Source organism: Epinephelus lanceolatus, chromosome 16 (genome assembly GCF_041903045.1).
Source record: "Epinephelus lanceolatus isolate andai-2023 chromosome 16, ASM4190304v1, whole genome shotgun sequence".
Taxonomy (NCBI): domain Eukaryota; kingdom Metazoa; phylum Chordata; class Actinopteri; order Perciformes; family Serranidae; genus Epinephelus; species Epinephelus lanceolatus.
This window is the reverse complement of record NC_135749.1, coordinates 36,983,747-37,007,836: the sequence shown is the minus strand read 5'-3', so window position 1 is coordinate 37,007,836 and position 24,090 is coordinate 36,983,747. Positions and strand designations below refer to the sequence as shown.

The 24,090-nt window shown below is 41.0% G+C and overlaps 1 protein-coding gene across 3 annotated transcripts in view; it reads left to right on the top strand.

Annotated features, from left to right (window-relative positions):
* Positions 1 to 203: 203 nt before the first annotated feature.
* LOC117264175 (carnitine O-acetyltransferase-like) overlaps positions 204 to 24,090 on the top strand; it is a 41,110-nt gene continuing 17,223 nt past the window's right edge. For 2 of the 3 annotated variants that reach the window (XM_033638030.2, XM_033638031.2), the window contains exons 1-12: positions 3,241 to 3,421; positions 4,212 to 4,490; positions 7,690 to 7,808; positions 9,040 to 9,093; positions 11,614 to 11,764; positions 11,961 to 12,135; positions 13,585 to 13,763; positions 16,749 to 16,849; positions 20,032 to 20,151; positions 21,447 to 21,569; positions 22,926 to 23,061; positions 23,247 to 23,309. In XM_033638030.2, the coding sequence (XP_033493921.2) occupies positions 3,395 to 3,421; positions 4,212 to 4,490; positions 7,690 to 7,808; positions 9,040 to 9,093; positions 11,614 to 11,764; positions 11,961 to 12,135; positions 13,585 to 13,763; positions 16,749 to 16,849; positions 20,032 to 20,151; positions 21,447 to 21,569; positions 22,926 to 23,061; positions 23,247 to 23,309 (1,527 nt within the window). In that variant the 5' untranslated portion in view covers positions 3,241 to 3,394. Of the gene's footprint in view, positions 396 to 3,240; positions 3,422 to 4,211; positions 4,491 to 7,689; positions 7,809 to 9,039; positions 9,094 to 11,613; positions 11,765 to 11,960; positions 12,136 to 13,584; positions 13,764 to 16,748; positions 16,850 to 20,031; positions 20,152 to 21,446; positions 21,570 to 22,925; positions 23,062 to 23,246; positions 23,310 to 24,090 lie in introns of those variants that run through there. The other variant, XM_078176052.1, reaches the window with a different exon arrangement.

Genomic DNA, 24,090 nt, shown 5'->3' with positions numbered 1-24,090 from the left:
TCCGCATGAGTGCCGTGCTGAGTTGCTGTGCAAGCAGCGTCTTTGTCTGTGCGTAACAGCAGTCTGTTGATGGTTATTTACACACTGTCCATTTCAATAACTTTGTCAGCTGACAAACTGCACCGGGCTCGGGGTCAGGTTTGGTCAGGAAAATGCGGCCCGAGCCGCTCTAGCGTGCTCACCTGTGTGTGTGTGTGTGGGGCGGAACTCCGCCGTGCGCCTGCATCAGAGCAGAAGAAGTGAGTTGTTAGTTTACATGCCCGACAAGCGAGTTTTACTTGCCCCGGGCAATCGGGCAATCCTTATTGTTGAGCCCTGCTAATGTACAAGACCTGGGCGATTCTGAACAAGTCGACCAACTATATACTGACAGCGAACTGCACTTGTATGGTTGGGTAAGTGTTGTTTAATGTAACGTTAACCTCGCTAGTCAGACCTCAGACATGGGCAACATACGACCCCGGAACCTCAAAGGAAATCAAAACGACCCCCAAAACATCAATAAAATGCAGCATTGTGTTAACAGAAAACAGAACAATCATAACCTGCCTACCTTCCTGGCGCTGTGTGAACGGCAGCCTGTTGCAGCAGCTCCTATTTGGTGTATTTTAAATTGCTGCTGTGACATTGAAATTTCCCCTCGAGGGGTTAATAAAGTACCTACCAGAAGAGAAAATGAATTAATTTATTCGTGCAGGTCTGTAGCTTACTGCAAAGTATGAGTCTGTTACACAAACACAGTCTCACAGTTACACACGTAATAACAGAACACAAAATGATTGATTCATGAATATGACACTATTTGTTCAAAGATAGTGTCTGTGAATATTAATATTTTCCTCATTCAGTGATGCAGCAGGTCTGGCAAATAGGCTATTAGTAGTAGTAATCTGTCATGTAACAAATTCATGTAGCCTAGTTAACACAAATTAACTCTCACTCTTTAATCTTTATCACCAAAGTGGTAAATACCAGTGGGAAACTCGGATTTTTTCACATTTAGGAAATGAGATGGGGTTCTACCCAAAGTCAAGCACCATAAAAGTAACGTAAAAGTAACGAGTAACGTAAAAAGTTACTTTTCACAGAGGGTAACTAAGTAAAGTAAGGGATTACTTTTTTAAGAAGTAACGAGTAACGAGCAAACACTACTTTTTAAAAGTAACTTCCCCAACACTGGCTACCAGATAATAGAGAGTTACAGTAATCCAGCCTTGAGGTAACAAAGGCGTGGACCAATTTTTCTGCATCTTTTCGGGTCAGGATAGGCCTAATTTTTGCAATATTACGCAGATGAAGAAATGCAGTCCGTGAGGTTTGTTTTAAATGAGAATTAAAAGACAAATCTTGATCAAATGTTACTCCGAGGTTTCTTACGGTAGTGCTAGAGGCCAGAGCAATGCCATCTAGAGAAACTATGTCATCAGATAAAGAGTCTCTGAGTTGTTTCGGGCCAAGAACAATAACTTCAGTTTTGTCTGAATTTAACATCAGGAAATTGGTGCTCATCCAGGTTTTTATGTCTTTAAGGCAATTATGAAGTTTAGTTAATTGATTACTTTCTTCTGGCTTCATTGATAAATACAACTGTGTATCATCCGCATAACAATGGAAATTTACAGAGTGATTTCTAATGATGTTACCTAAAGGAAGCATATATAGAGTAAATAGGATTGGTCCGAGCACAGAACCTTGCGGAACTCTAAAACAAACTTTAGTACGTAAGGATGACTCATTATGAACATGAACGAACTGAAAACGATCAGATAAATAAGATTTAAACCAGCTTAGTGCTGAACCTTTTAGGCCAATTAAGTGATCCAGTCTCTGTAGCAGAATTTGATGGTCAGTTGTGTCAAACGCCGATCTAATAAAACAAGTACAGAGACGAGTCCTTTGTCTGAAGCAATCAGAAGGTCATTTGTAATTTTAACTAGTGCTGTCTCAGTGCTATGATGCACTCTAAATCCCGACTGAAATTCCTCAAATAAATTATTATCATGGAGAAAATCACACAGCTGGTCTGCGACTACTTTCTCAAGGATCTTTGAAAGAAAGGGAAGATTAGATATTGGTCTATAGTTGGCTAACACCTCTGGATTCAGGGTGGACTTTTTTAGGAGAGGTTTAATTACAGCTACCTTAAAAGACTGTGGTACATAGCCTGTTAATAAGGATATATTGATCATATCTAATATATGAGTGTTAACTAAAGGTAAGACCTCCTTAAGTTGCCTAGTTGGGATGGGGTCTAAGAGACACGTTGATGATTTAAAAAAAGCATTAGGATTGTACATTATGTTGGGCATAGGGCGCACATGATCTCACTGTTTTTAATGTCATGTACACTGAAATTCTGAGATCTGGTTAAATTTAAAACAGTAAAAATAATGTACAAAGCAAGAATCTACTCCCAGGCAATATTCAAAAAATGTTTTGTGACAGGGAGGGAGGATATAATTTAAGAGGAAAATGAAATCTATAAAACATTGTGTTCCTGCAACTTTGAAAAGTGTGTGTATTTCAGTGTGTGGGGTGGATTTATAGAATGGATTAGATGAGGAGTTAAAGGGAACTACTACAGAGCACTTTGACAAGATGTACAGACAGTATATTTAGGAGGTATGCAGATGAAGATGGTTGATGCTGATGGGCTTGTTCAGAGGTGTAGTGGTAGCTGATGGGGTGGGTGCACTACTACGTAAATGGGTAAGTTAGAGAGGAGGAAATGGGTATACTCTCCCATATATTTCAATGGCTTTTTGGCTGATAGGTGGGTATACTGTAAACAGCCAGAAAAAGAGGTGGGTATAGCCTACCTGTGTATACCCTCCACTACATGCACTATATTTTTCCTGGGGGTAGGATTATAGAAATGTACTCGTCTTCCACCTACCTTTCCCGTAAGTCTGTTGATGTATTGTTTGTTTTTGGTTTTTTTTTCTCTAAATAAACGTATTCACTCCTTACACCATGGCCCTCCGGCCCTCATTAAACTAAGATTAAATCCAAACTCCAGGAAAATCGTCAGTCTGGATAATCTGGTTATCCATACAAAAAATAGGGCCGGGATGTCTCTGAACCTGCACAAGCTGGTAATTCTCCTTTCCTGTACAGCCCTCTGGTTGTTTGCCAATACAGAGTAGTAGGTGTGGAGTAACAAGCATACTTACAGATGGAACAGGATGTGTGATTGTAAAACCCAAAACAAACATTCTCTACTTTATATGTGTTGAAGTCAAATAGTCTCTTAAAGCTGGAACGAGAGCAGAGGCTATCACCTCCTTTACAGCAGAGACATTACCTATCTGTATCTCTGGAAAAAAAAACAACAACCTTAAAAATAGGTAACTAGTGTCCAGCTCCATTCTGTGGGACTTTCTCTAAAAACACAATGTTGAGACTTTGCAGCAGAACTCTGGTAAGTAAACAACAGCATTTAAAATATAACAAATATTTCTTTATCCTTGCATGACACTAGTGTTTACCACCCTGCATTCTTATGTCTTACATTTAAAGAACATGTAAATGAAAAATTATATAAAATAAATGGCAAGGCTGTACGTTAACTTAGCATAGCACATAGCATTGGAGCTATAGAGGTTTAAAGGTTTGCAGCACAGGACACAATACTGTAACACAAGTATAAAAGTATCAAGAAGGTTTGAAACAATTAAAAATCTTTGTGGAGACATCAAAATTAGATTTTCCCTCTTGTGGAAATATTTGATTATTAACACTTGGTGACACTATTTGTGGTAGAAAAAAGCAAAACAGTTCAATAAAATATTGTTGATATTACTGATTACCTCCTGAATTAATTTCATGCTAGAAAATCTTAAATATTTTTATTTACTTAGGCCATACATAGCATTACCAGAGAGGCCAAGGGAAGGGAGTAGTGAGATACTCTTTCAGACACTCTCGCGTTATATACATCTTGTATATGAAATGTCTATTGTTGTGTCTAGTGATGTGGCGTTATTCTGAATCCCACTGCTTTTCTAAGCACGCTAAAAGTGTTTGTGTTATTACTCAATGCCAGAGAGGGCTGACAAATGCTACACACTCCATCTTTAAATTCAATGCAGTCAGGTTTCTTCTTGTTTTTGCAGAATTGACTAACACAATAAATCCTCACTGGTATCTGATGAAACAGTTGTCATTATAACTAGTTATAACATACATGTTTTTGTTGCTGTATCTCTCAGATAAAGGTGGGGATGGTGAAGCCCTGTCACTTGGTGAAACCTGTATCAGTGACCCTGGCCTCTGGCAGAAACCTGAGCCAGCAGATGGAACTGCCCAGGCAGCCTATCCCTGATCTGCAGCAGACCTGTAACCGCTACCTCAGCTTCCTGGAGCCAATGGTGGAGGTGGACGAGCTGAAGCGAACACAAAAACTGACGGAAGAGTTTCTAAAAGCAGGAGGGGATGGAGAAAGACTGCAGAGAAGTCTGGAGAGGAAAGCACACAACACTGAGAACTGGGTGAGCTCAACAACTACAATAACAGCTGCAGACACATTTACTGAGACACATTCTGCAGTTATTTAGCCCCTGATTTATCAAATCAGTAGCTCATTATGCACTCAGCTCCTGGGACTGACCGTTAGAGACATTCAGAAAAGTGCAAAATATGCCTCCACAATAGGTGGAGACAGGATGGGGCAGAAGTGAGAGAGTGGTGCCAGAGAGTGATGAAGACATAGGGGCTGGACAAGGACTGAGAGAGAGAGGATGGGGATGGAAAATGTAGACAGGGGGTGGGGGCTGGAGAGGGACACACAGAGAGAGAGAGAGAGAGAGAGAGAGACTAGAGAGGGTGGGTGGGGCTGGAAATAGAGGGCGGGGCTTGAGATAGAGGGTGGGCTGGAGGGGGATGGAGACAGAGGCTGCAGTCGAAAAGTCCCTCCTATCATCTATTCCTAACCACTTTTCCTTGACCTCGAAGGAAAACGTCACGAGGTCAAGGGAAGATGTGAAGGAGAATTCATAAGGACTTAGGAAAAGACAACTGCGGTGCTGAGAGAATCCGACTGCACTTATACTGGGCTACATAATGATGCGACGGCAGATGCTATGGGTCTGCTGTGGTGAAACTACAATGTTCTGAAGATGGACTACAAAAAGCGCATCTTAGATAATGCGCCCCGTCCGTTCTCACCATGTTGTTTCATGCAGGATATATAAACGTGATCAACACAGTGAAAGTGTTATTATGTGTATTGTATGTGTATTATTTAATTACTAGGGTCGGGAGTGAATTAAAAAAAGGAATAGGCCTATAGGCTACCAGCCACAAACTGAAACGAAATTGTCACATTGAGAATGTTTGCTCACACTCAACCATCTGAATCCCAAGTAGTAAAATGAATTAATGATATTACTAAAGGCTGGCAATACAACAACGCTCAAATGAATAAATGACTGATGCAAACTGAGCATATGTTACGGGTGCGTGTCCCCTCCGTCCACAGCTGTGTTCAACTTGTTTGTTTTATAACAGGATAAACAGATATTAAATGCATTATTTTGTTTGTCCGTGTGAATAAAAAAAAGAATGGAAATCCATGTGCTTTTTCCATTTTCTTCTTCAAATGGGCAATTGGAGGCGAAATTAGACCACAACCAGTAATTAACTTGTGTTTGGCCTTTATTGTTATATCAATATTATGTGCCCCTACTGCATAGATAAATAATTAATAATAATATTAATAATAAAAGTGACGTTGCTGTGCCTCATGCGTAAATGCACACAGCGTCTCTCTTTATGGGGTAACACACTTATTGTTTCTGCTGCAGGGTGGGGGGTGGGGTGGGGTGCTCTTGCAAGTAGCCTATTTATTAACCTCAGGCAGATATCTGTTAACGTTACAGTCTTTTGTATTTTTTGTTATGATCCTTCCACTGTAGCTCTGCAGGGAAACACTGTACAGGGGAATAAACGGTGACAAGCAGTAACTTTAAATCTCCAGATACACTGCACGTTACGTCATTGATTATTTATCTTTTTTTTTTTTTTTTCAATTCAATTTTATTTATATAGTGCCAAATCACAACAAAAGTCATCTCAGGGCACTTTACCCATAGAGCAGGTCTAGATAATACTCTAGGTCTAGATAATACTCTTGAATCTATCTATCTATCTATCTATCTATCTATCTATCTATCTAGGTCATAAGCATAGCCGATGCCAATGTTTTGAGATGCAATAGCGACAGATAATATCGATATAACAATCAAGGCGAAAAACAAGTAGGTTTCTGGTTGTGGTTTAATTTCTGTTTCAATAAGCCATTTGAAGACGAAAACAGGAAAAGCACGTGGATTTCCGTTTTTTTCTCATTCACACGAAAATTGGAAAATTAAAATGATGCATTGTATATTTGTTTATCCTGTTATATCCTGTTCCTGTTACATGAGATGTATAATGCTTCATAAACATATAGCATATGAACAAGTTATGGCACGAGATGTATAATGCTTCATAAACATATAGCATATGAACAAGTTATGGCACGAGATGTACAATGCTTCATAAACATATAGCATATGAACAAGTTATGGCACGAGATGTACAATGCTTCATAAACAACGGTAACTTAGATGGTGATCTCCTTCCTTTCTCAGTCATGTTGATCTTTTTTTCTTTCCTAATGATTTGAGTTTATGAATGGTTCGTCGCTTTGTCGCTTTAAAAATTGCCACCGCAAGGACTTGTGGGACGGAATAATCTCCTTTCCTTTTGTAAAGGATGGTCCAGTGTACCCTATGCTACAGGAGATTAGAAAGGAAGCATTGAAGCACCTTTCCTTAAAATTTAGAGAATTCGACCAGCTCTTATCATGGCTGCCACTTAGATACTTCCGGTTCATTTCACTCAGTTAGGAACCTTCCTAAGCAAAAAAGACTATTCAACCGCAGCCAGAGGGTGGGCCTGGAGACAGTGGGTGGGGCTGGAAGTAGAGGGCAGGGCTGGAGAGAGCTGGAGAGGGTTGGAGAGAGAGGGTGGGGCAGGGGAGAGAGGGTGTGGCTGGAGACAGAGGGTGTGGCTGGAGAGGGATGGAGAGAGAGGGTGGGGCTGGAGACAGAGGGTGTGGCTATAGAGGGATGGAGAGAGGGTGGGGCAAGTGCACATACACACACTCACAGATAGTGATTTTTTTTTTTTTAATTCTTTTTTTGTTACGCACTGTGGCAGTATCAAAACCTTGCACAAATAAGAGGAGAGCCTGGGCATAGAAAGCTAGCAGCTCATGTATCGGCTCTCACAGTGGTGACTGTGACTGACTTATTGGAAACTTAACTCCTTTTTTGTACATTTTGTACAATTCAACCTTAATTTGGAAAAAGACAATGTCCAGAAACATTTAGCATGAAGTAAAGGCACCATGAAATACCTTCTTTACAAACTCATGGCCAGTGGTGGTTCTAGCCTAAATGGCGCCCTTGGCGGACCCCCCTCCCCCCCCCCCAGGTTAATTTTATTTAATTTAATTTTCTATGTAGCGCCAGATCACAACACAAGTCATTTAAGGTTTACTTTTCCTACAGAACAGGTCTATACCTTGTCCCTTTATTAAACAAACTAACAAACTCCTGCCCATTCGGCCCATATCAGGATCCGCTACTGCTCAAGGCACTGTCCATGTTTGTGTGTATCATCTGTGTGTCACTCTGTTTGTAGTTTACAGAGGACTACGTGAAAATGGATTATCTCTACAAGAGGCATTCTGTTGTGGGTTATTCAAATCCTGGGGCGCTTTATCCCGAAACGGACTACAGAGATAAAAAGGGACAAATAAGGTAAACAAACAAACACACACACACACACACACACACACACACAGGTTTGGGACCCAGAGGCCGTTTACACGTTGCCGGCTATTTTCATAAATGGACATTTCACCGTCTCCATTTTCAAAAAGATCTTCGTTTACACTTACCCGTGTATATATACACAAGAGCATGCCAAACCTGTAGGTGGCAGTTCTGGCCGGAGTTTTTAGAAAGACTCGTTTTCAGAGGAGAAATCTCTGTTTGCGTGTAAACGAAGCGCACAAACGAAGGAAGATGTCTCCGTTTATCAAAATCACCGTGTACGTGTAAACGGCCTCCCAGAGTCGCCCTTTTTTGCAACAAGTAGTACATGTGATTGTGAATCGGTTTCAGCTGCTTTGGTGCAAATCAAAGTGACAACAGGTGCAATGGAGAGGCAAAGGCAAGATAACCTCTAAAGGGGGAACGGTTTTACATGTGGTGGCCGCAGACAGTTGCTCTCTCCTTCTCCAAAGCAGCTCATAGATGAGTATCTTAGTTTCAAACAGCACATACAATATTTAGTAACAAAATTATCTAAATATGTTGGTTTATTTTATAAAATTAGACACTACCAGACGTTGTCAGAAGTGTATACGGGCCTGCAGGGGCCGTACACACTACTGTGCATTATGAGTTGATATAAAATTCACACAAGTTGGATCAGCCTGTGATTTCAATTTTTTATTTTTATTTTCGATGTGATTTTGAATCCAGCCCTCAGTGAGTTGATCATTTTGGTTTCCATTGGCCCTCGGTGTGTCATTTTGTTCTCAACAAATTATACAATGTACATCAGTAAAAACTTTCAACTTGAATAATTTGTTCATCAAGATCAGATGTGTGATTTAAGTGTTTAATTATTGTTTTTGAACACTGTATATTACCTGAATACCACTGTCATACTGAGCATCCTGCTGAGCCCGTTCAATCATTAACACTTTGTATGGAAAAAAAACCCTTGAATTGTCGAATGTTCATCATCAATTTGCTATATAATGTCCTCTGTGGCTCTGGAGGTAACCTTCTAAAAGCTGAGAAACTACATCAGGGTTATTTTGGATTGGTCTTGAGATTTCAATTTTTGGGTTTTAGGAGATTGAGCTATACAAGGGATAAAAGTCAGGATATCTCAGCCTCTAATTTGGACGATTCTTTTATAAAATTTCTGGAGTTCCTTTCGAACATTTAAATGAATAACCACATCTTCTCTGTTCAGGTTTGCTGCCAAATTCCTAGCAGCTACAATGGACTTAAAAACAATGATTGACAAGTAAGTACTGAACTTAAACTTCTGATTTTGATTTTTTACCAGATGTAAGAGATCTTTATCATCCTAAAAGTTTCATTACTTTCTGTCATGACGTATTGCTTCGCACAGTGTAATACTGAATACAACTATTGTGCAGCTCAGAAATGAACTGTAACAATGACTCAATTTCTTTGTTGTTCTCACCTTCAAACATTAAATGGCAGAAGCAGTTTATACATTAACAGAGGTTTTAACTGGTGCCTGAATGTAGTACTGAAAGTAGTACTGTGCTTTTTTTTCAATGATTGTTGAGTAACATATGTTTTTGATGTTGCCTGATGTTGCTTTGTGTCGAAGATGGCTGCTGGTTAGATGCATTGTGTTGTCCTGCTCTTCCAATCCATCAAATATCATGGAAATAACTTGACATCTAAGTAGGAAGTAAACTTTTTTGGTTTTATATGAACATTCTTTTTTAATATTTTATTTCCCAGATTAATAATACAACACAAACAATATACAGAAACATAGACAGGGCAGGATATAACACAAATATCGAAATTACTCCACCAATCTTGCTCCCCAGAAGACACACTATTGGACATAATGTGAAATCTATATTGAATATTTTGCACAAAAAATCTTTCACATTTAGTCAACACTTTTTTTTAACCTCTGTTTGACTACCTATAGTTTGACCAGCTCAGTATAACTTTCCACTGAGCTAATCTTAGAGGTACACCCAGGTCCTTCTCCTATTGTGTTTTGGTAGATGCACAGCATTTAGAAAAGGTATGACATAATATTCTATATAATTTAGAGACAGTTCCTCTGCCAGCGTCTGCATCTCTTAAAGTCATATCAATGGTTTCATTGTTACCAAGAGCAATGTTTTTCAGTGTATAACTGCACAAAATAAATTTTAATTGCAAATAATGAAAGAAGTATGAATTATTTAAACCAAAATGTATCTTGAGTTTGTGGAAATGTATCCATTCTTTAGTAACTGCCCCACCTTTACAATATTTTCATTTTGCAGTGTGTCATTATTAAGTGGTTTACCACGTGTTGTAAATAATGGATAAACCACTGATTTTAAGATGTTTATGTATTTCTTTATCCATTTTGCATGAAAACAGCATCACGTGGCTCTTTATTTTCTTATCACATTTAGGATGATAGCAGGGGGAGACCAGAGAAACATGTTTATTGTTTTCAGAAACCATCTTCTGCTCCAGCCATCTCCAGCTACCTACATCTGCATGCTCTGTCTTATAGGCCCAGGATAATATATATATAGGATATATACTATTGTAAGCCACGTAATATAAATACACATCTGGTACCCCTAACCCACCTTTGTTCCTAGGAACAGCTAATTTTTTTTTTCAGGCTAATTTGGGGCTTTTTGTCCCTCCATAGAATCAATGAAAGTAGTTTGTTAATCTCATTGAAACATTTTGGGGGAAATTGTAATGGGATTGCAGAAAACAGATAACAGAAAAAGATAATCTGGGGAGTACATTCACTTTTAATACTTCTGCCCTCCCCCTCAGTGTGATTTTTTGGGGGGGCATTTTGCCTTTAATGGACAGGACAGCCAAGTGTGAAGGAGGGGGAGAGAGAGAGGGGATGACAAGCAGCAAAGGCCACAGGCGGCAACAGCCTTGTACATGGGCCGCCTGCTCTATCCACTAAGCCACCGACGCCCCAATCTCTTTAAATCTTTGACAGTTTTCAAGAGCTTGGGGTCATTCAACTCAAAGATACTCCCAATTGGAGTTCTGATGTTGACTCCAAGATATTTCATGCCCTGTGATTTCCATACAACAGGAGTTGTGGTCAGATGTCCAGGGTGTGTTAGACGGTTTAAAGAGATAGCTTCACTCTTAGACCAGTTGATTTTGTACCCAGAAATCAGGCCAAAATCACTGATAAATTTAAGAAGGTGTGGAATTGAATGATTTGGACTGGACAATGTCATTAAAATATCATCTGCTTAAAGGTTGGCATTGAAATCATGATTAAAAAGTGTGATACTGATTATATCTTGGTTAGCCCTGATAGCACAGGCAAGAGGCTAAAGTGCTACCATAAAGATAACTGGTGAGGCTGAGCATCCCTGTCTGGTGGATCCGAAAAGCTGGAAAGGAGAAGATATTAAGCCATTAGTTTTGACACATGCAACTGGGATAAAGATAAGACCACTCTATTCTGTCAAATGCTTTTTCAGCATCGAGTGATATTGCAACAGCTGGGTGTTGGAGAGATGCAGCCTCTGACATTACATGAGCAAGTCTTCTCATATTATGTGCGGCATGGCATCCAGCTATAAAACCCAATTGATCTAAATTAATTAATGAAGTATTAACTTTCTCAAGACACAATGCAAGCATCTTAGCAAATACTTTGTAGTCATTATTTAACAGGCTGAGAGGATTGAAATTGCACATTTCTAAATGGTCTTTACCTGGTTTTGGTAACAAGACAAGACAACTTGGAATCAAAAGGCCTAGTATTTAATGTTTGTATGTTTTCCAGTGACACACTACCAGTTGAGTACATGAGAGGGAAGCCAATGTGTATGAAGCAGTATGAGCAGTTGTTTTCATCATGCCGTAAGCCTGGTCTGAACATAGACACCATTGAGTACTACACCAGCAAACACATCACCGTAGTACACAACGGTCAGGTGAGGAGCATCACATCACTGTAGTACACAACTGACAGGTGACAAACACCTCATCACTGTAGTAATTACAGTTATTTATTGTAAAGCAAAATACCACAAAGTAATTTCCTCACAGACAACCTGTTTCTTTGCTCCCGGGGATTTTGCTCAGTTGGTAATTCAGTCTTGCTTTCATGTTTTCCCCTCTTGGATTCAGTTCTTTGTACTGGAAGTGTACAACAGTGACGGGACTCTGCTGACAGTTGATCAGCTCTGTGTTCAGCTGGAGAGGATCTACAACTCCTCCCTACAGACCAACATGGAGCCTGTTGGGATCCTCACCACCCAGCATCGTGACGTCTGGGCCAAACACTATACTGACCTCATCAAGGGTGAGGGTCAACTCTGCTCTCATGCAAGTCAAACTAAAGAGCCACTAACCTAATAATTAATAAGGACATGTGAAATAAACTTTTGTCTACAGTGATGCATGCCTGGTGTAGAACAAGAAGAAGAGGACATACACCAATCAGCCAAAATATTAAAACCACTGACAGATGAAGTGCATAACACTCATCATCTTGTTACAATCCAATATTCTGCTGGGAAACCTTTGGTCCTGGCATTCATGTGGATGCCATTTGACTCGCTCCATCCACCCAAACACTGATGCAGACCAATTACCCTGTGTCTGTGTTTGATTGACACAGGTTGGATGGTCGTGTTTAATTGCTAGTCTGGTCCTTGCTCTATAATACTACTGCATACAACACACTGTCAGTCAAACACAGATACATCCATCCAGTGGCTGTAAGGCTGCTGAGATAAAAAGGAGCATGTCTTTTTTTCCCCAGAGATCTTTTTCCTTTTCAGTGATGTACAAAAATTACATCTTCATATTTTTTTATTGTAAAAAGGGAAGACTAGTGGTGATCCCAGATAGACATTATTGACACCAGGAAATTTAAAATGACATAGAAAAACAACATTTTTGCAAGCATCATGTTTTACACAAAGTGTGTATATGACCACCCAATTATCTGGCTTGGCTACACAAGCAAATATTGCAGGGAAGATAAGACAACAAATATGGGATCATGCTGAAATATAGTATAAGAAAGAGGCTGAATCAGTTGTATGCATTTGTAGGATTTTTGCCATAACATACAAAAAGTCTAATGCGGTTTTAAAGAGAATTCTAAATAACCTGAAACGTGTGAAAAACACTTGAAATGTTTCCTGGAAAAGCAGGTCTAAGGCTCGGGCCACCCTGCATGCGTGAGCAGCGTGTGAGCTACCTCGCTGAACTGCTGCAGCATGCACGCTTGCAGTGTTCACACATTCAGCATTGTTGCTGTGGCACTGTATTTCCACAATTAAAAGCCAATATTCCGCTCATTAATGGAGCTGTGCAGCCACTGAGTTGTCAACACAAACATGCAAATATTTTACAATAAAAAGCCTTGTGTTAACAAATGAAGGAATTCTATGCACAGAAACTTTGTCAAAGTGCTTTTATTTTTAAATGGAAATGGAAATCCATGGAAACACTACTGAAGGGTGATATAATGTCAAAGTGATTTTTAAAAGACCATTTTCACTGTCTGTTTTTGCTGACATCCTTGTGCCTCACACAGAAAAAAATGAGCCTCTGAATCTCTGGATGTGCTGCAGTTGAGCAGCAGCTGAGCCATGCCTGAGCAGCGGTGCTCACGCAGGCAGTGTGGCCCAGGCCTTAGTATATATTGTGAAAATATCTAGGACCGATTTGTTGAACTGTTGTAGTCGGATTACATAATAAAATGATGTTTGTTCTGTGTGCATGTCCTTGATGTGTTTAGATAAGACCAACAAAGAGTCAGTGTCAGCTCTCGAACGCAGCATCGTCACAGTGTGTTTGGATGGAGCGATGCCCCCAGCGTCTGATAACATGTATCGCACCAGTGGTTTTCATCAGGTGCTGCATGGAGGAGGCAGCCAGTGGAACAGTGGAAACCGCTGGTTTGACAAGGGAATTCAGGTGATATAACAAGCATGCCAATAATACACAATTCACAAGTTTATTGTCATTTGCACTGTAAAAAAGTCAGCGATTGCACAGCACAAGGAATTCTTAATTGCCAGTCGTTCTTCTTACCAGGCAATAATGGAAATAGAATTAAAGTTAGATTTCAAGATAGATAAATAAAATAGCAGAAACAAAAAAATAAGTTGCAAAACCTGAGTTAAAATGGTGATGGGGTTTGATGGCCTGTGGGTAGAAGCTGTTGGTCAGTCTTCTTGTCCTTGATTTAACACTCCTGTAGCATCTGCCTCATTGCAGAGGTGTGAAAAGAGTAAAAGGAAAAGTGGTTGGGGTGTGTACTGTCCTTGATGATGTTGTAGGCCCTTCTGATGACCCTGCTGTTACAAATTTCCTGAATGAAAGGAAAGACTGCTTCTGATATGAGTTGTGCAGTTTTTAATCACACGCTGGAGGGCCTTCCTGTCCTAAGTAGTACAATTTCCATACCAGACTGTGACTGAGCTGGTGAGGACACCCTGAACTGTACATCTGTAAAAGTTAACGAGGATATTGGTTGGCAATGCCAATTTCCTCAGCTTTCCTTAGAAGTACAGTTGCTGCTGGCATTTCCTAATGATCTGATGTGTGTTGATGTGGGTGCCAAGAAGCTTAAAGGTTTTCACCCTCTCTACCTCTGTCTCACCAGTGTGTAGTGGCATGTGCTTCCCTTTCTACCTCCTGGGATCAATAATCATCTCACTGGTCTTATATGTATTCAGGGAGAGGTTATTATCCCGACACCAGGCCACCAGTTCAGCTACCTGTCTTCTGTATGATATTTCTACCCCACCAGTGATCAGCCCAATGACTGCAGTGTCATCTGAGAGTTTTTTAATGCAGATATTGGTCTGGGAGGCCACACAATCATATGTGAAGAGTGTGAACAGCAGGGGGCTCAGCACATAGTCCTGGGAGGTCCCTGTGCTTACAGTTCTTATGCCTGATGTACGGTTTCCAACTCTGACTGACTAGGGTCTGTCTAATAGGAATTCTGCACCCAGGCACAGAGGAAGGGTATCAGTCCGAGGATGAGGAGCTTTTCAGAGAGTTTGTGTGGTATAACTGTGTTGAATGCCGAGCTGTAGTGAGTAAATAGCATTCTCACATATGTGTCCTTGCACTGTGTGAGGGCTGTATGGATGGTGGTGTTGACTGCATCCTCAGTGGACCAGTTCTGACAATATGCAAACTGCCATGGGTCCAAGGTGGTTTGAATGGCCTTTCTGATGTGTCATGACAATCCTTTCAAAACACTTCATCACAGTTGGGGTGAGTGCAACGGGACGATAATCGTTTTAGCAGGTCACAGTATTTTTCTCTGGGAGGGGCACAATAATGGTGTACTTAAAGCAGGTGGGCACACAAGTCTGAGTGAGGGACAGATTGAAAAAGTCAGTAAATACACCAGCCAGCTCTGATGAGCAGAACCTGAGTGCTTTTGTCTGGACCAGCTGCCTTCCATGGATTTGTTCTCCTCAGAGCTGTGCACACCTCCACTGATGACACAGAGAGTGGTGTGTCCTGTGTGCCCCCTGTGGCCGTAATCTCTTTCTGTTGGTTGGTGTTGTTGGTTTCAAAGCGAGCATAGATCTCGTTCAGCTCATCCGGTAGTGTGACTTGGCTGGTTGTGTTCCCCTAGGTCCTCTGCTGGTAATCTGTTATGCTGCAGACCTTGCCACATGCGTCAGGGGATCTGCAGTGGTGCAATATCCCTCCAGCTTCAGTCTGTACTGTCTCTTGGCCTGCTTGATTGATCTGCGCAGGTTATATCTGGCCTTTTTGTAGTCCTCAGAATGAGGAGCTACCTGAGACAAATGCATGGATTGTTCTTCACAGATAATCCAGGATTTCTCATTAGTCCTGCAGTGTTTGGTGGGAAAAGCGCTCTCAATGCATGTGCTTATATATGCAGTTACAGCTGAAGCATATTCCTCCCTGCTGTGTCTCACTGTTGTATACATGAGCTGTACGTGTAAGATACATATCAATGCTAACATAAATACTAAGTAGTGGTGGTAACGGGAGAGCGAAGCAAATACGTCAGCCACAATGAACGCCATCTGAAAAAAAAACCATACAACTAAATCGTACAAGAAAACACATTGTTTTGTGATGTTTTTCTTCTGGCACAAATACTGTGATTAATAACATGAATCACAACTAGAATTTGTGGATCTAAAGGCACAGCTGGGGAGAAGAAGGGGTCTAGTTTGGTGACCTCAGAATTGGATCTCTGCTTTTTGCAGATGATATGGTTCTGTTGGCTTCATCACACCATGACCTCCACCATGCACTGGGGCAGTTTGCAGCTGAGAGTCAAGCAGTCAGCCCCTCCCAATCTGGCTGAATTAAAAAATGTCAGCTGGTTAAGGCAGCGCATTGGTGAAATACATTTTTGAGTGATAGGGGATTGTAAACCTTCTCATTGGACAAATTAAAAAAATGATTGACTGACTGAGGGATGCTCCCTTAATGTCTCTGGTCTGCAGAGACACCCTTCTCTAATGTTGTGTTTACACCAAACATGATGTGAATTGTGATTGGCTATTGCTGCGCAAACTGGTCTCTGAAGTTCAGATTTTTCAATAGCGGAAAATTTGCTTCTAATGGCATCTTTACATGGACTTTACATGTAAGTCACTCACGTGAATTGTTTTATTTGCACCCCGTGTGAACACAACATATAAAAGAAGAAATATGCTGAACAGTTTCACTCCTTGGAGTGGCACAACAGCAGGTTTCTTTTTGGTGTGAGTTACTGTTGATTCACTACAAACAGGAAACAGGAAAATTTTGAAATAGGTGTTAAGCTCCAATATCATCTAGTCACCCTCTAGGTTTCCCTTCTTGTCAGAGGACACTTAGCATTTACACATTCACTAACAAACAGACTCACGAGGAGTTTGGATGTATTGCTAATTGTTTCTTTTTTTTCTCCAGTTAATTATTGGAGAAGATGGGATACACGGTGTGACCTTCTCAAATACTGCTGCTGATGGTGTAGTCATGACATCCGTGAATGACTTTATAATAGCAGCCATGTAAGTAGACTAAAATTAAATGCGTTTCTGTAAGTGTAGCTGTTTGGATTTGCTCTTTGAATGACTGGAAGTTCAATGATTAGGCAGAGTGTATAATCACAACAACCTGTTGCATGGACAGGTGTAAGGATACCTGTCTTTGTTCAGTCACACATATGGCTACATTACAGAGCTACTGAAATGTGCCCTGTGAAGTTTTGTGGTATAGAAAACATTTGGCCTCATTCACCAATATCTTCCTACATTTTCTCTTAAATTTAACTATATATATATATATATATACAGTACAGGCCAAAAGTTTGGACACACCTTCTCATTCAATGCGTTTTCTTTATTTTCATGACTATTTACATTGTAGATTCTCACTGAAGGCATCAAAACTATGAATGAACACATGTGGAGTTATGTACTTAACAAAAAAAGGTGAAATAACTGAAAACATGTTTTATATTCTAGTTTCTTCAAAATAGCCACCCTTTGCTCTGATTACTGCTTTGCACACTCTTGGCATTCTCTCCATGAGCTTCAAGAGGTAGTCACCTGAAATGGTTTTCCAACAGTCTTGAAGGAGTTCCCAGAGGTGTTTAGCACTTGTTGGCCCCTTTGCCTTCACTCTGCGGTCCAGCTCACCCCAAACCATCTGGATTGGGTTCAGGTCCGGTGACTGTGGAGGCCAGGTCATCTGCCGCAGCACTCCATCACTCTTCTTCTTGGTCAAATAGCCCTTACACAGCCTGGAGGTGTGTTTGGGGTCATTGTCCTGTTGAAAAATAAATGATCGTCCAACTAAATGCAAACCGGATGGGATGGCATGTCGCTGCAGGATGCTGTGGTAGCCATGCTGGTTCAGTGTGCCTTCAATTTTGAATAAATCCCCAACAGTGTCACCAGCAAAACACCCCCACACCATCACACCTCCTCCTCCATGCTTCACAGTGGGAACCAGGCATGTGGAATCCATCCGTTCACCTTTTCTGCGTCTCACAAAGACACGGCGGTTGGAACCAAAGATCTCAAATTTGGACTCATCAGACCAAAGCACAGATTTCCACTGCTCTAATGTCCATTCCTTGTGTTTCTTGGCCCAAACAAATCTCTTCTGCTTGTTGCCTCTCCTTAGCAGTGGTTTCCTAGCAGCTATTTGACCATGAAGGCCTGATTCGCGCAGTCTCCTCTTAACAGTTGTTCTAGAGATGGGTCTGCTGCTAGAACTCTGTGTGGCATTCATCTGGTCTCTGATCTGAGCTGCTGTTAACTTGCCATTTCTGAGGCTGGTGACTCGGATGAACTTATCCTCAGAAGCAGAGGTGACTCTTGGTCTTCCTTTCCTGGGTCGGTCCTCATGTGTGCCAGTTTCGTTGTAGCACTTGATGGTTTTTGCGACTCCACTTGGGGACACATTTAAAGTTTTTGCAATTTTCCGGACTGACTGACCTTCATTTCTTAAAGTAATGATGGCCACTCGTTTTTCTTTAGTTAGCTGATTGGTTCTTGCCATAATATGAATTTTAACAGTTGTCCAATAGGGCTGTCGGCTGTGTATTAACCTGACTTCTGCACAACACAACTGATGGTCCCAACCCCATTGATAAAGCAAGAAATTCCACTAATTAACCCTGATAAGGCACACCTGTGAAGTGGAAACCATTTCAGGTGACTACCTCTTGAAGCTCATGGAGAGAATGCCAAGAGTGTGCAAAGCAGTAATCAGAGCAAAGGGTGGCTATTTTGAAGAAACTAGAATATAAAACATGTTTTCAGTTATTTCACCTTTTTTTGTTAAGTACATAACTCCACATGTGTTCATTCATAGTTCTGATGCCTTCAGTGAGAATCTACAATGTAAATAGTCATGAAAATAAAGAAAACGCATTGAATGAGAAGGTGTGTCCAAACTTTTGGCCTGTACTGTATATATATATATATATATATATATACATATATATATATATATATATATATATATATATATATATATATATATATATATATATGTATATATGAAAGAACAAGATCCAAGCCATCAACACTCGCTGATTTAATTATAATTTGGCCAAAGGGGGAGACAGAGGCCACTGATATCAAGACAAGGAAGCTTTTCACAATGCATGGAGGATTTAATCCCAAGTCCAGCACCCTGAGACTGTACACTAAGCATAGCGAGGGGGGCCGAGCACTGGTGAGCATCAGTGCCATTGTCCAGGACAAAACAACCAAGATCCAGGGATACATCAGGAAGATGGCCCCCGAAGATGAGCTGCTAACCCTCAGGCAGCAGAAGAGAAAGACAAAGCATCATGAAAGGACAATCCCCTGCACAACATGTACCACCGACAGATTGAAAAAGTGGCCAACATCAAGAAATCCTACCAGTGGCTAGAAAAGGCTAGACTAAAGGACAGCACAGAAGCACTATCATGGTATCTTAAAGGGATAGTGCACCCAAAAATGAAAATTCAGCCATTATCTACTCACCCATATGCCAATGGAGGTTCAGGTGTTTTAGAGTCCTCACATCCCTTGCAGAGTCCAAAAACACATAATTGAAACCACAAAATATCTCCATACTGCTCGTCCGTAGTGATCCAAGTGTCCTGAAGCCCCGACATGAAAAGTTGTTTGGAAAAATGTCATTTGAACTCTGTTTTTAGCCTCATTATAGCCTGTAGCTCTAACTGCCTCTCTGTACACTGATCTCACGTGTGCGTGCTTGCGCGTGAGACCAGCGAAAGCACGTGAACACACATGAAGGTGGTGTGTTGCTACCCCCTCTCCCCTGGGATCTCCGCAAGAGATGTGAGGACTCTAAAACTTCACCTGAGCCTCCCTTGACATATGGGTGAGTAGATAATGGCTGAATTTTCATTTTTGGGTGCAATATCCCTTTAAGAACAGGCACTTAGTACAAGATCATGGATAATGGGAGCACTCGGGCTGTGACCCCCAAACTGGGAGAGTGGCTCCAGCAGATTCCAGGTACAACACCCATCAGCACACAAGGATCCTAAATGAAGACCCTGCCTACGACTTCCAAATCTTAATTTTACATTCACTATTACAGTCCTTTTTGTAATGCACAAATTGATGTAATTGACAGATTAAATTTCACTGAAATTGTATCTTACATACTTTAATGTGACAGATTGATTGATTGATTGATTTTCTCTTGTGTGTGGAAACAGGAAAAAGCCACAGGTGACGCGGGCTACCACAGAGTCTTTACCTGAGCCCCAGAAATTACAATTCAACCTCACACCTGAGCTCAAGAAGAACATTGAGGAGGCCAAGCAGCACCTGAACATGTGAGAGCAGGTTTTAGTTATGATAGTTATATAGACACTCGGTGACCAGACAACAACTACATGCAGCAGCAACTCCATTTTCACAATTTATGTATATATAGACTACAGATAAATGGCTTCAAATGCAACCTTAGAGATTTAAAATAAACCTGCATAAGCCTGTATTATGTCCAATGCTTTTATTTTTTTGCATTCAGGGTCAGCATTTTTAAAAATCTTTCTACTGAATTTGCCACAAAAAGATTGTGACTGATTGCCCCCTCTGGGTTGGGAGAGAGTTATTGCCTCAAGCAAGGGAGTTCAAGTATCTTGGTGTCTCATTCACGAGTGAGGGTAGAATGCAGATGGATCCACGGTTTAGTGCGGCATCTGCAGTGATGCGGGCGCTGCACCATACCGTTGTAGTGAAGAAGGAGCTGAGCAGGAAGGCAAAGCTTTTGATTTACTGGTCCATCTTCTCAACCCTCACCTATGGTCATGAGCTCTGGGTGGTGACCGCAAGAATGAGATTGAATTCAATGAAATGAGTGTCCTCTGTGTGGTGGCTGGGCTCAGTCTTAGAAACAGGGCGAGGGGCTCAGACATCTGGAGGGAGCTTGGAGTAGAGCCGCTGCTCCTTCGCGTCGAAAAGGGTCAGTTGAGGTGATTCAGGCATCTGATCGGGATGCCTCCTGGGCGCCTCCTGTTAGAGGTGTTCCGGGCATGTCCCACTGGTAGGAGGCAGGAGGGATTACATATCTTGTCTGGCCTGGGAATGCCTTGGGGTCCCCCAGGAGGAGCTGGAATGTGTCGCAAGGGAGAGGGACGTCTGGGGTGCTTTGCCTGGCCTGCTGCCCCCGTGACCTGGCCCTGGATAAGCCGATGAAAATGGATGGATGGATGGATGGATGAATAAGATATTATGTTTATAGTGATTAAACAGCTTTGTTCTCCTCCCAACCTTTATCATTGTTCACAAAAAATGACTACAACCTGTGGGACCTCAGGCAATCTCAGTAGACATTAATGTCATTAAGAGGCTATTTAAAGCTTAACATTGTGAGAAACAGCAGTGTGAGTGAAAAGAAGCTGCTGCTCATCATTACTGTACAGAAGCTTTCTGTCCCAAAAAAGAGGGAACAGAAAATTCAGTCTGATATGGACAGAAATAAGACTGCAGGAAGTATGTAAGGGTATCACATTTTCAGAGAAATGTGTTTAATACATCACTTTTACTTAATGCATAATGCTGTCAAATACTTTTTCAAACATCTGTCAAACTACCCAAGAAATGTCTCTCATCCTCACCACCACAGACTGGTCCAAGACCTGCAAGTGTGCGCCATGGTATTTAAACACTACGGGAAAACTTTAATAAAGGCCCACAAGATGAGCCCTGATGGTTTCCTACAGATTGCACTACAGCTGGCCTACTACAGGTGAGGTGCTGAAAAGTCATGTGGAGATGGATTGTCTTTGTATGGAAACTTTTTACTCTTTACTTTTTACTCGTTAGAAGCCGAGGGGAACTACTGTAAAACAATTAAAAGCCTAGTCCCAATCATATGCCCAGTCCCTTTTACCAGCCGGGTGCAGCTATACTTTTTGAAAAATATATTCTTGTCCCAATTAGATGCCTGGTCTGGTTCCTAGCCGTTTATTTTTTACAGAAGTTGTTTGGATGTATAAATTCGGGTTGTTGGCTGCCCACTTGAGCTTATGTTGGTTAGCTGCTTCAATCATGCATACATATACAAATGTTTAAACTTTTGTAAGTATGGATATGCTACACATTTTTAGCTCTGTTAGATTCTCCACAATTCAATCCTGAGTTCATTTTACTGAAACCATGAGCACCAAAGAATACAGTAATTGTTTTAGATTTAGCCGACCTGGTAAACATGAGAGACAAGAAAAACAAATTGGTGACTCCTTACCTTTGAAGTGGTCATAAAGTCAGAATGTGTTCATTCCTTAGCCTATAAATTATTCATATTCCTTTTTTTTATACGGGTCCAACAATCAAAAGAATCAAAAGGTTGTTGTTTTTTTTCTAAAAATTTATCCAAGTTCTGAGTATTGTTTTGACATGATAAAGTGGTGTCTTGTTGGTATGCTTTAATCCGTGGGTGCCATAAAAAGAGTATTGTAACTTTGTCTCTAATTTTCTGTCTGTCTGAGCTAGAACAAATGACTGATTCATAATTAATGTCATTCAAAGACCAATTTCTATACAAGTAATAATTATGTTGGTTTAAATCAACAACTTGATCGTATTTCCCATCATTGTTGATCAACAGTTTTGTGTGAAGGGAAATAAGGGCCTGTCCCATAAACAGTAGACGCCTGTCCCAAATAAAGGCCTGTTGAGTTCAGCGATTTAAGCAAATTAAAGCCTGGGTTATTTATTGAAGTTTTACAGTAGATAGCAGTAAAGGTCCCATTAAAAACAAACAAAAACAAAAACAAACAAAAAACCCCTTGATCATACAGTCAGGCAGGAACAGAGAATCTTGTAAAACTGAGTTTTCCAAAGCTTTCAGGTTAAGTTTAAAAAGTTGGCATTAGTGATCAGGAAACAAAATAAATCACAGACAGCACATTTTCTTATCAGCCATACACTGGAGTAATGAATTAACAAAAGCGCTCAGCAAACCCAAATTGGATAGTAAGTGAAACATTATACTAACTGTGCTGCAGAGCTCCGGTATTTCTCGACTGGTCACCAAGTTTTAGGGCTGTGCATGTTGGAACAAGGAGTATGGTGAAAAAAAGTCTCTCATTTATTTTGTCAGGATGCACCAGAAGATCACTTCATCACTGGAACCTGTCTCCCTGCGTACATTCAGACTTGGACGTTTGAGTGTGATGAATACAAACACGCCTGCTGCAGTTGCCTTCGTCATGGCCTTTGATGATCCCAAAATACAGGTCAAAAATACAGGGGAACTTGTATGCAACTGTTATATAATGTAACTGTGCAATGAAAAAATGTGTTGACATCTTAGATACTGCCATGGTTTCCTTTAGATCATACTACTGCTGTACAGCAATCACGCTTATAAACCTAAAAGTGGTGAGTTGTAACATTCTTGTTGTCTTCTTGTTGTGCACAGAACCCAGAGAAGGTTGATTTATTGGACAAAGCTATGAAGGCGCACGTACAGAACATTGAGATGGTGAGTACCATGCACCGCACCACTCAAGAATTCAGTTCAGTGTTTGTCCAGTTTATTTTCAGTGTAAGGATGCCGGTCAGCAATAACAAAGGTTACGATATGGTAATCCTAGTTCTGTTAACACAGACAGAGCTCTCTGCTGGACTCTGTGTGTACTCTCTCCTCCAATCATGAGCAAGCATTCACCCACTGAAACTTGCATAAAGTGTCCGTAACCCTTGTCGCTGCAGTGTGCCCCGCACCATTGGTTCTCACTGGCCCTAGTAGGCTTTTTTCCCCCCACCAATTCAGCATGATGATTTAGCACTGGAGCCCATCTGTGATTGAAATCACTCTGATTGGCAGTTCAGCTCAGCCCATGAGAAAAGAAACGGAAGTAAGGAAAGTAAACAAACAGCTAAAGTCAAGAGGGAGTGAGAACAAAACAAAGTTGTTACATAAGGTAAGATTCGTTTTCTTTAGCCATTGAGCTCTTTAGCAGAAACATTTCCTGATGGTTTGTGTTATTGTTTACTGGCCAATGGTAAATATTATATATGGGGACTGTTCTGAATTCCCCATCTTCGCCAGTAGGTGGCATTGTTTCCTAAGGAACGGTCTGGTCATTTGGGTCAGGCAGTGAGTTGGACCACTAAAGGAGTCCCTGAAGGGTCCTTAACGTGTGCTCACCATAGTTGCTTCGCGCTGGTCTGGACAGTCGGCACCAGAGGCCTCTCAAGTGCACATTTCTGGAAGTCTTGTAGTGCCATCCCAGGACGAAACACAAACAATACAGTAATGT